The following is a 13,644-nucleotide window of genomic DNA, read 5'->3' as shown; positions in this document are numbered from 1 at the left end:
AGGACACTGACTTGTCTGCTGTGACATCACATTGTGGCAGTGCTTAGAGGACCAGCCAGGGCCTCACCAGAAGCAAGCCTCACCTCAGGGGAGCTGCTCTCCCTCAGCACAAGTTCCACACCGCTCGGTGGGAGAGGAGCATCCGAGTCCTCTGAAAGCTTCTCCTCATCCTCCTCGTGGATGGGGGATGATGGAGACCGCAGGGTGCTGGAGAGGAAGGAGGTAGTGCTGTAGAACGGCTACATTAGGAACACAATCCTGCCAAAGCCACACTGGGCCAGCAGCCTTTGCATATGCATACTTGGAGACATGTGAAAGAGGTCTTTGGGGAGAGGTGGCATCTCTGCACAGATTCAAAAACACAGACCTGACCAACAGAGGCTCCCCAAGGAGAGGTGAACTTCAGCACAGGCCTGAACAACCAGAGAAGTGGACCTGCCCAACAACCTCCCACCCCCACAGATACCAGCACAGGCCTAACAGCCTGATACTAGAAGGGACACATTGAGCCCAGGCAAACAGCAGAAGGGACTGTATGTCTCTGGAGTTGTTCTGCTATGTACTCATAGTATAGGGGCCTGGGCAGCTTGCAGAACACATACCTTTCTTTTACTTGTCTCCTAAGGAAGTCAGCACAGTCAGACTGGCCACCCCATGCTAGTGTCCAAGTGAGCAAGCCTGACTCTTGGCCAGCCTGAGGAACGTGCTACTAGAGAGGACCCTTGTGGTGCCAAAGATGAAGGTGCAGCTCTGCAGCAGAGCACTGGGCTGCCATGCACACGGCCCTCAGCTCTGCAGCAGAGAGAGCACGGGGCTGGCATGCACACGGCCCTCAGCTCTGCAGCAGAGCACTGGGCTGGCATGCACACGGCCCTCGGACAAACTCCAGAAACAACCAGATACACAAAACCCAACTCTTGACAGATTAATAACTTGGGCAGAGAAAAGCACAAAAAGTTGTACTCTAAACACCAAATCATCCAGTCATTAAAAGAATTCAAGTTCGCAAAAGAAATATAGCTCAGGGGCTGGAGAGATGGCTCAGAGGTTAAGAGCACTGATTACTCTTCCAGAGGTCCCGAGTTCAATTCCCAGCAACCAGATGATGGCTCACAACCATCTGTAATGAGATCTGGCGCCCTCTTCTGGTGTGTGGGCACACACGGAAGCAGAATGTTATACACATAATAAATAATTAAAAAAAAAATATAGTGGTGACTAAGGAGGTAGAAGCAGGAGGATCAGGGCTTCTAGGTCAGCCAGTCTAGGTTGCATGAGAGTATCTCAGAAGAACCAAAAATAATAAAACTGCCAGGCACAGTGGCACGTGCCTTTAATCCCAGCACTCAGGAGGCAGAGGCTACAGAGCTAGTTCCAGGACATCCAAGGACACACAGAGAAACCCTGCCTTATATAAACGAACTAAATAAAATACACGCACACACACACACACACACACACACACACACACACACATGTATGCAATGGTCTTGGACATTCCCTAGATGTCAGACCTGAACCTTGCTTTACTTTTCTGTCCAGCAGTGGCATGATAAGGACTAAGCAGAGGCCTGGGGGCTCCTTACCACCCGACATGTCCAGCAAGAGGAGTGGGGAGGGCTGGAGAGATGGCTCAACAGTTGTCTTGGGGGCACTAGGAGCCTCAGCCCAGCACTGTTCCTGATGTCTGATGTACTGTTCTGCTCAGTGTTGCTGGCTGTCATCAACTAGAGAAGGGTCTGACCTGTTGCTGGACATTTTGAGTCCCAGTGATCATGCATCATGAAGTTCTGTAAAACCACCAATAAACCTCACCAGTCTCTCTCACACGCACACATAAGCAGCCGCACCGCCAGCAGAAAACACCCTTTCACTCAATGTGATAACACACCTCACCAAGGCAGACTGGGCACTGGCCTTACCTGTCCGGAGATTTACTCTGTGGCTTTCCCTTCTGTAGGCCGCTTTCTATGACTCGATCGAGTCCAGAGAGAGGACAGCTGGCCTGGGACAGACCATCCGAGATGCCTGAGTAGGTGATTTCTTCATAGAGGGGAGCTGATGGGATAGCCGGGGAGACAGCCCGTAGACCATTGAGTGCCTCGAGTAAGGAGATGGGCTCATAGCCGGGTGGGACACTGTCAGAATTCTGTGGGGACAAAGCCAATGAGGAGGGCCCAGCCAGGCTCCTTGCCCACAGGCATGAAGCCCCAGAAATGGAGCATTCTCCCCCAGACCTGCTTTGCTGACTGTGTCTTGCTCATGCCACCTTCCAGGGACTTAAGTCCCAATTCCTGTCAAAAGCTACCTTGCAAAGTGGAAGCTATCCTGTTGAGGAGTCCCTCAGCCACCAGCTTCAGCACACACCCAATACCCAGATGATCAGCAAGGCCCACAAAAGCCACTGTCTCCGTCATTGCCAAGCCCTTACACAGCTGCTGTTCCCAGCTTGCAGAAGTCAAAGTGTGAGGGGTTAGTGACAGCAAGAGAACTCAGGAGCAGGCAGAGCAGAGCCATGCCAGAGGCAGGAGAGCATCACCAGTGCTGCCCTGGGCCAGGGGAATGCGGCCTCCGGGGACCCCAAGCAGGGTGTCAGTAGGAGTGTGGCTACCATAGCCCCACATCAGGAATAGATGGATTTGACAGGGGTTAAGGGAGAAGGAACGTGCCCAGCTTCCAGAGAACTGTCAGGCCATGGAGTGCTGTAGGATTGTGCTGTATTGCTCCCATAGGCTCTCACAAACCAAGTTAGAGGAGCAGGGCTCCTAAGTGCTTCCTACAGGAAGCTCTGGCCTGCCCGCCCTTGGCGCTGTGGATAACAGGATGGGGCGGCACCCCTAGGGAACGTGGTGTGCGCCAGACTGGTGGTGGGTCTTAGTCCTCTGGCTAACTCTCACCTATTCCCACATGCCTTCAACTTAAAGATGAACCATGGCCCCCAGCCCCACACCCTCCGCAAAGGACAGACTCAGCTGCTTGCCAAGCTCCTTCCCTCAGCTACAATAGTTACACTAGCTTTCAACAGGCTCTTGCCAGGCCAGCAAAACTCCAGGAAGAGGTCCAGCCTGGCTGCTACCTGACTTTTGATCTCCCTGTCTGATCCCGGGGGTGCAGGGAAAATGTCAGAAAACCAGAGTCCTTGGCCCAAAGAGTCAAACTTGAAGATACAGCCAGCCAGGGGTGCAAGACGGACAAGCATGCAGGGGGGTGCCATGTGCAAAAAGGAGCAGCGAATACCAGTTCCACCTTCAACATCCATTCCACTGCCAGCAAGAAAAAAAAGGGAAACAGGGCACTCAGAAGCCACGGCGAGCAAAGCTGGCGAGAAGGGCAGTGCCTGAGGTTGGCCACCACCTGGCACCAACACCAAAGAACTGGCTTTGCGCCAACAGACCTTCGGCTTTGCTTGGTCCACAAAACTCCCTTCCTGGGCAGGGGCACCGGGACTAGGAGAGCGGATTTGACAAAGTGTGTTAAACAGAGTAGCCGGGGTTAAAATGACCTCCCACACTTGTTGGTTTAAAAAACAGGGTCTGGGGCAAAAAGAGAGCTATATGACCAAACACACTTACTGTTTCCCTTTTAGGTTTCTTGCTGGCCAGGGAGGCAGGGTGCGACTTTGATTTTTTAAAGGGACACTGTCAAAATAAAAATCACATGTTTTACAACTTCTACCTCCACATGGCATGGGGACTGGTGAGGCGAGGCGGGCCTCTGGTTTACTGCCCTCCATGCACGCCCAGGAATTCTATAACTATGGTTGACCTTAAGACCACACTCAACACAAGAAGAATTCTGCATGAGGCCCTGTGCAGGCTGCCTGCACATCAATACCCAGTTCCTGGGAGCCCTGTAGTGTGCCCACTCAGAGAGGAGCCTAACCTCAGCCCAGCCTGTTCATGGTCTGGGGCTCCAGCCAAGGTGACCTGAGAGTGGCTAGGCTCTCAGGCTCGCCATTACCCTAAAGATTCTCTGGAGACCACATTTGGGCACTTCACAGGGCAGGTGGCAGAGAACAAGAACCCACTAACAACTTAAGTACTTCAAACCCTGCAAAAGGCAGGTGGTTCCCAGATAGATTAGAGTTCCTGGCTAATTACAAATCAAGATTACACCCACCCAGTAACTGGCTCACTCAGGATAAGAGGGCCAACAGGAAGGGACCTATCTGGCCCTCAACCACCAGGACAAAAGCAACAAGCAGCCCCTGCACTGCTGAGCACGAATGGGGTCTCTGCGACACTCAGATCCCCGCTTTCACTGGGCATTCCCACCTCAGGCCGTCTCTCCTGCAGCCAGCAAGCACATGGTTGGCGAGTGTCCTAGTACACTAGAAGGCACAGGTCTCTCAGCAGCCCTTGTGTGTGGCAGGGGACGACCCACCGGAGTGGGGATTCTACACCTCGAGTCCAAGTGTCTGAGCACAACCTCAGTTTTTGAAAGAAAAGCCAAAAATCTGCATTTCATGGGTCCCTTGTAGGCTTTTAAATGTTGACATAAGGCAGTTACAGTGGTACACGCCTTTAATCCCAGCACTTAGCAACCAGAGACACGCAGAATCAACAGTTCAAGGCCATCCTGGTCTACAGAGTTAAGTTCCGGTACACTCAGCACTACACAGAGAAACCCTGTCTCAGAAAGATAAATCAAACAAACATGTTGGCCCAGTTTTCAGAAATCCACTGTGAGAGTACATCGCATCTGGGGACTTGCTAATTGTAAATAAATAAAGCAGGCCTTCCAGGAACAAAGACTATGCCCCTGGATGTCAGGCCACAGGGCTTATTGCTCTTACCTCTTAAAGTGGAGGCAAGACCTTCAAAAGTCTGTGGTCCCTGAAACAGATAACATGGGAACCCAAGAAGGCCGTGGCCAAGACTGGGCTCTCCCTCGCTCTCTAACTGCCGCAGCTTTCTGCAGACTTCCACCCATTTCTAGGCATCTCTCCCTCTCTCTGAGCACTTCTGCCCGAGTCTTATCTCTTCATTTATGTCTTGCTCTTTCCACCCTTTAATTGACAAGACCTTTCTGGTCTGCCTGAAGCAAAATCTACGTAGACAGTGGGTCTATGGAGAGAGCCTCCAGACTGAGGCTGAAGCCAGCCCACAGGCAGTAACATATAGGTGCCCTCCAGACAGCATCGCCTAAAGCAACAGTGGAAATGCTGGCAAACATTCAGCTCAGAGGTCCCACCCTTGCCCAGCAGAGCCTGGTCCATGATTAATACCTCATAGGCTGCTGTGGGAGCCATGCCTGCCTAGCAGGCAAGCTGAAGGAGGAGGAAAGGCACTTACAGAGTGCTCATCATGGTCCACACTCTGGGCCAAGACAGGGCTGAAGGAGATGGGAGACAGGGCCCCTGGCTTCTTCCGAACAGCCCGGATCTGCAGGAGAGCTCGGAATGCTGTGGCGGAAAGAGAGAGAGAGAGAGACAAGAGAACAAGGACAGAGTCTTCAGAGGCATGGATGGACAGTCTAGACTGTGGACACTGCCGCTCACAGTGCCCAGGAACAAGGAACATGTTTCCAAATCAGAGGCAGAGGGGATCCTTAGCAGATGGGAGTCCTGGGCAGCTTCTAGGGTGGGCAGCTAAAGATCAACAGCTGTTTAAGGACCTCTGCTTAAGTCACAGTGGCTGTGGCCACCACTCACGGACCACAGAGATCTCCTGACTACAGGCTCCTGCCTGTGAGTTCTTCAGAAGGCAGAACAGGGGCAGGGAAGTGCAATGTCTATCACAGAGACAACTGACAAATTAGGACAGAGGTCATCTCCTAGTGCCAGTTCTACTCACAAGAGTGGCCCAGCAGGAAACCAGGCTACATTCCTAAGACACAGTGAGTAAAGGTGAAGCCATGAACCTGTGACAAATGTGCCACAAGTCAGCCTGCACCCTGAGGAATCAGCAGGCACAGGACACTGGCACTTCTAGCCACATCTACATTTTTCAGTACGATTCCCACTCTCTCTGAAGGACAAGGCCAGTGACACCTGGGTCTGTGATGGGAAGCTTCCGTCTCCACCTCCTATTTGAGGACCCCAACTTGAAGTCATGGCACACATGAAGATTTCAGAGGCCCAGTGGCAGGTCCTGGTTCCTGCAGTAAGTTCTGGTACATTCTAGGTCCTACACCAAGGCCCTTTCTTCCCAGTCTTCCGACCTCAGCCTTACACAAAGCGGCTATCCTGACCATAACCCATCACTTTTATGGTTTGTTCTGCAGCTTCCCATCTGCTTCCAGCACTGGACACAAAAACACACAGCTAGCAGGGCAGTGGTAGCTCACACCTTTAATCCCAGCACTAGGGAGGCAGAGGCAGGCGGATTTCTGTGAGCTCGAGGCCAGCCTGGTCTACAAAGTAAGTTCCAGGGCAGGCTCCAAAGCTACACAAAGAAACCCTGTCTTGAAAAACAAAACAAAAAAACAAACAAACAAAAAAAAAAAAAAACATGCCCCACACACACAGTCTGTATGTTCATCTGGGGTTCCTACAACAGCCTCATGTCTCCACAACCATCCATACTTGGATACACAGCAGCTAGGTGAGGAATGCTGCGCATTGAGGGGTGGAACTGAAGTCATGCTCTCTATATACAGTCTAGCCTAGGGCACATACTTGCTCCAGCCCTGTCTGACCTCTGGATCCCACCAACACTCCCAGACTACTCCAGGACACGGCAAACTGGGTAGAGGTGCTCAGCTTCACTAGCAGGGAAAATTCGCCCAGGCTGAGGCCTGTAGTGAGGCCTTGGGACACCCTAAACAGCTCTGTGTATTCAGGACAGTAGGTTCACAAAGGGACACCCTAAACAGCTCTGTGTATTCAGGACAGTAGGTTCACAAAGGGACACCCTAAACAGCTAGCTCTGTGTATTCAGGACGGTAGGTTCACAAAGGGGTAGTGCTGAAAGGATTGTTCCAGAAAGATGCAGGTCCTGGCCACCCTGTTCACTGGGTACCTCCCTATTCACTGGGGACCACCTATGAAAGAAAAGGACCTCTCCTTTGTCACAAGTGGTTACCAAACCTGCAGAAATCTAGGCTGGAACACTGTCTACTTCCCTTGAAAAAAGAGCTATGAACTGCCCAAGCCAGTCCCACCTATGGTCCCCTGTCCTACCTAGGCTAGGTCTCCCCTGGACACTGAGAAACCCAGTCTAGGCACTATATTGTCCTTATCTGTATGTGCAACCTGTCCTGTGACCCAATGGAACTGCCACAGTGCAAACTCACACATTAGATGGACACACACCCAACTCTTAGGGGACAATGACTATAATGGGATCGGGAGCAGTAGCCAAAACCCCACCATTTCTGAATGAAGAAGCCATTTCTGATACTTTACTAGCCATGAGCTTGGGTGAGTTTCTTCAGAGTCCACAATGTTGGCAGACAACCTGACCACCACCCAACACAATTTTATGCTTTCAACTCACTGTAAGATTTTCAAAAATAGTTCCTACGAAACCTTAACAATAGATTTTGTTCAGAGCTGAATCTGCCTTGGAGCACTTCTGTGTCTTCTAGCTTTCCCTGTCCTGGAGACAGAAGGATTAACATCATGCCTTGCATGAAAAACTCATGGAGTTTCTATTTCTCGTGCAATAGGGAGTGGTGGTCCCCAAACTGGCTCCTGCATCTTTCACAACAGGGCCCCGGGTAATGCTCACGCAGCCGGCAGATGGGGCAGTTGTTGGCCTGGTACCGCAGCGTGTCAGCACAGGAAGTGCAAAGGCACAGGTGGCGGCAGGGCAGGATCAGCGTGTCCCGCAGGTCTGACAGGCACACCACACACTCACTGCTGTTGTCACTGTTCTCATCATCGGAAGGCTGTGGAGACAAGGACCTGTGTGTCAGTGGCTTCACAAGAGCCTGAAGGTGGGCCTGATGCTGCCTGGAGCAGGCCCTCCTGTGTCTCCGTGTGGCACCATCCCCAGGGACTGTGTGGCAAAGGGAGTAGGAGGTGTCAGGGCACAGCAGAGCAAACACCAAGGGGGAAGCACCAAGCTCACGTGGAGGGGAAGAACCCTACTCTCCCAACCGCAAACATGATGACTCTGTTATTAGAAGCAGAGAAAGGAGGGACTGCACTGAAACACGTCTTTACAACAGCCGGGGCTGTCTGTTCAGCCAAAATCATGGAGCAGCTCTAACTTGGAAATACTTTCATTATATGAGCTTTCAGAAAGCACACCAGGACCTGAAAAGTGAATGAGCAAATGCCTTAAACATAACTGGGTTAACCGGACCTGCTTGTTTATTGGAACACTGCCACATTTAATTTGCCACATTTAATTATCTTTACACCGTCTGGGGCTACTTATGAGCTATGGATGCAGCACCAAGTAGCTGCCATAGAAACCAGTGATGGCTAACGCGGCACAGTGGTGTGCACCTTTAATCCTAGCAATTGGGAGGCAGAGGCAGGAGGATGTCTTTGAGTTTGAGGCCAGCCTGGTCTACAGAGTGAGTTCCAGGGCTAACGCTACACAGTGAGGGAGAACCAGTCTTGAAAAAACAAATAAATGACAGATGGCTCACAGCCAAAAATATGATCTGACAATTTAGTGACTTAACAGGATGCTGGCCTACTTGCCGGGAGAGGACAAAACATTCCAAAACTGCTGTCTTCTGCTGTGGTTGGGGTAATGAAGTGTCCCTCTAAAAGACTTAGGGTTGGAGGATCTGAAACCCAGCTGTTAAAGGAGGTTCCAGGAACTCTGGGAAGGAGGACCTCCCTGGAGAAGTAGGTCACTAATGGCAGGTTCTGCGGGGGCAAGTAGATTGGGTCTAGCCCTCTCCATCTCTTCTGCTTCCTAGCTGCCATGATATGAGCTACTTTGCTCCACCTCACTTTCCCTGCCATGGACTGATACTTGTAAAACTGTGAGCTGAAATAAATCATTCTTGCTGGAATCGCTGTTTCTCGGGTAGTCAGTCAGACACACAAAAGCCTGGTAGCTTTTTTTTTTAAAGATATATTTATTTATTATGTACACAGTGTTCAGCCTCCATGTATGCCTGCAGGCCAGAAGAGGGCACCAGACCTCATTACAGATGGTTGTAAGCCACCATGTGGTTGCTGGGAATTGAACTCAGGACCTCCGGAAGAACAGTCAGTGCTCTTAACATCTGAGCCATCTCTCCAGCCCAAAAGCCTGGTAGCTTAACTACTAAAAGGAGATTAAGGGAAAATGATGGACTCTGGGTTCTGGACCTCCAGGGAAAGACATTTTTCCCATCAAACCTTGTGGGAACTGGGTCAGGCCTGTGAAATCCCAGCACATCACCAATGATGTGCCCTCTAAAAGGCAGGTAAAAACCTGAGGCATATTACCAGCCTGGAGCTCAGTTAGCTTCCCACAAGGACACACCTTGGTCTCCTGGTTGTTCTTATTCTCGATGCCGTAGATCTCCTGCAACAGGTAGCTGACACGGTCCACCTAGAGAGCAGAAAGATGTGCTAGGGTTTGGTCAGTCTCTACTAGTGGGCTCACTGTACGTAGACCACCTCCAGAGGCGCAGGTTCCAGGGACAGTGTGGCTGAAAGTCTGTGGTACCTGTTGAATCCCTCCTCCTGAAGAAGGGCAGGAAAAAGAGGCAGGAAACCCTGATCTGTGCTGAGTCAGCAAACAACACAGGGAACAAGGAATGAAGTCAATGGTCCCCCATCCATACATCCCAGAAGGCCAGGTCCCAAGCTGCCCACAATTATTGCCATTACCAGAGAAAAAACACTTTGGACACATTCTGTCACCCACAAGAGGGCCAGAGCTGCTGCCTGTAGGTAGCAGATAGCAAGTCATGCAACTGTGCTTTCCACAAGACATGAGAGCCACATCTAACCAGTTAGTTCTGACCAATAGGCCTCATGCTGTTCAGTCCTGAAGTGCCCCTAAGTTAATTGTTTCTAAAGTTCCATGGGCCACAGCACCTATCCAGAAAGCCAGGATCCTGGTAGCTGGATTTTAGGAAACAAAACCCTACCCCCAGTGGGGTCTTTGGCCCCACTAGTATGTATCATCAGGGTCTGAACCCGCCAGGGTTCCCTCTATTCATCCTTTAAAGGCTAACAAACTATACCCTACACTAACTTTAAGCAGACCTCTAGCACTTGGGTAGTTACACACAAGACCATTACTCATCATGGCCTTGGAACACAGGCTCCTGCCTGACAATCAGTCTCATGATCGAGGTCTCAAATGGTTCTAGTAGGCATCCCACTAAATTCTTATTTTGCTCAAGTAGGCCACCAGGAGTAACTGCTCTGTGTAGGATCACAGAATGTGTGATTCCCAAGAGAAGTTTTCCCAGTCTCCCTGTACCTGGGATTCCTCCCCATTTCCGGTGCTGAAAGAGTCAACTGAGTCTTCACCTAATGCTGCTTTATTTCCAGGAATTTGTATAAGCAAGAGACGGCTGCCACATTTCTGTTTCCTGTCTTTCCTAATCTCCTCTGCCCACTCATTTAGCAAATACTAACTGAATGAACTAACTGCATTCTATGCACCATGGTTCAAACTGGGCAGGATGGAGGGACCTGCACTGGTTGCTGTACCACAGGGTAGCTATACAACCCATGCACTCAAAACACAGACCCCATTATCCCAGAGCACAACAGGGCAGACTCAGGCAGGCAGCTCCTGCATGACCAGAAAGAACAGCCCACGGAGTCGTGTGTGCTTTCTGCAGCCCAAGGGCCATGATGTCTGGCACTTACAATTTGCTTCTGCTTTAACGGCTTCACAGAGAAGCTGCCATCCACGTGCTGCGGGGAGAGAGACAGTTAATCTCAAATTGGTCCCTCCAAGCACTCTTGCCCATGGCCTCATGCCTGCCTTCTACAGAACCTGGAGCATCTTCTTCAAACACTCCTGCAGAACCCAACTATCCTGAGTGGTCTCCAACATGCATAAACTGAAGCCACCCAGCCACACTCTGATATTGGCTAGCCAATTCCATTACCCAGAGGCAGTATTTATGGAGCAAGAGTGAATAAACAAGAGTTCTTAGGTTTGGCTCAGTTGAGAAGGGGACACAAGAGCACAGTCAGAACTAAAATGTAAGAACAAAATGGAATAGAACCACGTGTTTAATGATATCCATGGAAACAGACTGCTCAGAACTGGAAAGGTTTATTAAGGTATTAGAGTTGAGATTTTGTTTTTGTTTTTGTGTGTGAGTGTGTGTGTACTTTATTTATTGATTGATTGATCGATTGGTTTTTCGAGACAGGGTTTCTCTGTGGCTTTGGAGCCTGACCTGGAACTAGCTCTTATAGCCCAGTCTGGCCTCGAACTCACAGAGATCCGCCTGCCTCTGCCTCCCGAGTGCTGGGATTAAAGGCTTGCGCCACCATCACCTGGCTTGTGTTTTTTATTTTCAAGACAGGATTTCTCTGTGTAGCTTTGGAGTCTGTCCTGGAACTAGCTCTTGTTGATCAGACTGGCCTCGAACTCACAGAGATCTGCCTACCTCTGCCTCCCAAGTGCTGGGATTAAAGGCATGTGTCACCATGCCTGGCTTTAGAGTTGAATGTTTTTGCAATAATTAATGTTACTATACTTTGAGTCAACCAAGATCAGCACTCAGGATTGCCCAGTAAAGTTGACAGGCACTTATGGAAATTTCTAGAATGTGGTACTACAAAAAGAAGCCTTTCTTCACTGAGCTCCAAACTGCAAGGACTAAATGGAATGTCTGTTGGTGATAGGCCATCCGCCTCACCAGATCCTGCTGGGAGCACTTTTTCCAACAAGACCCAAACATGGGGTACTCAGGAGGTGGCTGGCCTCTGTCCAGCTCACTCGTGTCACTTGCACCTCTGGCCCCAGAAGAGCCCAGAGACCGAGGTCACAATAGGAAATAAGTAATCCCAGGCCATTTTTGGTGGGGTCCTTGTGACCTGGGCTCCAGCCTGAAGCTCTGAAGCTAAGTCTTAGCTGCATGCTGAGGAATAGTAAACAGCCTGAAGGAGGGTGGGGTCTCGGGGGCGTTAGCAAGCAGGAATGTAACACCCACATCTCTGACAAGTGAGGTGATATATGTATGTATATATGTATGTATGTATGTATGTATATGTATATGCTCCATTTTTTATTGAATTATTTGTTCTTTTGATGACCAATTTCTTGAGTTCTTCGTATATTTTGGAGATCAGACCTCTGATGTGGGGTTAGTGAAGATCTTTTCCCCTTCTGTAGGCTGTCGTTTTGTCTTGTTGACCGTGTCCTTTGCTTTACAGAAGCTTTTCAGTTTCAAGAGATCCCATTTATTAATTGTTTCTCTCAGAGTCTGTGCTACTGGAGTTCTATTTAAGAAGTGGTCTCCTGTGCCAATGTTTTCAAGTGTACTTCCCACTTTCTCTTCTTCTGTGAGGTTCAGTGTGGCTGGCTTTATGTTGAGGTCTTTGATCCATTTGGACTTGAGTTTTGTGCAAGGTGATAGATACGGATCTATTTTCATTCCTCTACATGTTGATATCCAGTAATGCAAGCACCACTTGTTAAATATGTTTTTTTTCCATTTGTTATTTTTTGTTTCTTTGTCAAAAATCAGGTGGTCGAAAATGTGTGAATTAATATCTGGGTCTTTGATTTGTGTGTATACACATACACACATGTATATGTATGTATGTATGTATGTGTATATATGTATGTGTGTATGTGTATATGTGTGTATGTATGTATGTGTGTATATGTGTATGTATGTATATATATGTATGTGTGTATGTAGGTGTGTATGTATGTATGAATGTGTGTGTGTGTATGTATGTATGTATGTATGTGTGTATGTATGTATGCATGTATGTATGTGTGTGTGCCTGGGGTTGCACCGCAGGTGGCAGATTCTCATCCAGCCCACCACTGTTCACTGAGCATCTACACTGCAAATCAGGTACCATGCCAGCTCTGAGATGACAGACAAGAGGCCACTCCTGCCCAGGCACAAGTAAGAACAGTAAATACCTGCTCAGAGGGTCAGGAAAGGCCTCCCGTGGGGAGGAAGCCTCCCCAGCCCTATCTGGACTGCAAGCTGCAGCCAGCAGGAGGGCAAAAAGGAACAGATCCTAAGTGAGGCAGACACACATGCCAGGCAAGGCCAGTGCAGGGTGGCACCTGAGGATACTCAACCTGGTGGAGGTGGTGGCTGGAAGAGGGAAGTTAGTCTGTGGCATGAGTCTCTCTGTGGGCATCCTAGCTTGTGCTGGTGAGTTCTTAGGGGTCCTTCAGTCTAAACAATCTACCTCACTGTGACTCTAAAAACTCTTTTAACAACCCCAGAGGATAGTCAGCCTTAGGACCAGCACCTTGGGAACTAAGAATCTGTCATTTAGCCCTGCACCAAGCTCGGACCCCCACACTCAGGCCACAGGGTGGTGGCCAGGATGGCACTTACCTTCTCAAAGGCAGCCAAGAGCACATGAGCATGTCCAGCCACTTCCACAACTGAAGCAGGGAAAGACAAGAGAGGAGAAGCCACAGTGAGGTCATGACTGGGACTCTTGCCTGTCCCCTGCAGGAGTGATTTCTAGGAGTCACAACCAGTGGCATAGCCCGGAGTCCACTCCTGTCTTGCCCTCATCTCACCTCACCCTTCTCTTTTGAAGATGTCCACATGGCAATGCCACCATCACGAGCC

At 49.8% G+C, this 13,644-nt stretch overlaps 1 protein-coding gene across 5 annotated transcripts in view; it reads right to left on the bottom strand.

Moving 5' to 3' along the window:
• Positions 1-13,644, bottom strand: part of Mgrn1 (mahogunin ring finger 1) — a 53,008-nt gene that overhangs the window by 7,600 nt on the left and 31,764 nt on the right. For 3 of the 5 annotated variants that reach the window (XM_041675826.1, XM_041675830.1, XM_041675828.1), the window contains 8 exons: positions 13,402-13,451; positions 10,724-10,771; positions 9,378-9,446; positions 7,674-7,833; positions 5,295-5,404; positions 3,573-3,638; positions 1,923-2,149; positions 84-207 (listed from right to left, as the gene is read on the bottom strand). In XM_041675826.1, coding sequence (XP_041531760.1) covers positions 84-207; positions 1,923-2,149; positions 3,573-3,638; positions 5,295-5,404; positions 7,674-7,833; positions 9,378-9,446; positions 10,724-10,771; positions 13,402-13,451 — 854 coding nt within the window. The remainder of the gene's footprint in view (positions 1-83; positions 208-1,922; positions 2,150-3,572; positions 3,639-5,294; positions 5,405-7,673; positions 7,834-9,377; positions 9,447-10,723; positions 10,772-13,401; positions 13,452-13,644) is intronic. The other 2 variants (XM_041675827.1, XM_041675829.1) reach the window with 1 other exon arrangement.

Source organism: Microtus oregoni, unplaced genomic scaffold (genome assembly GCF_018167655.1).
Source record: "Microtus oregoni isolate MIOR12 unplaced genomic scaffold, Mior012 000027F_ref0000203, whole genome shotgun sequence".
NCBI classification, from domain to species: Eukaryota; Metazoa; Chordata; class Mammalia; order Rodentia; family Cricetidae; genus Microtus; species Microtus oregoni.
Note: the sequence above shows the minus strand (reverse complement) of the source record. Positions and strands in the feature narration are given on the sequence as shown.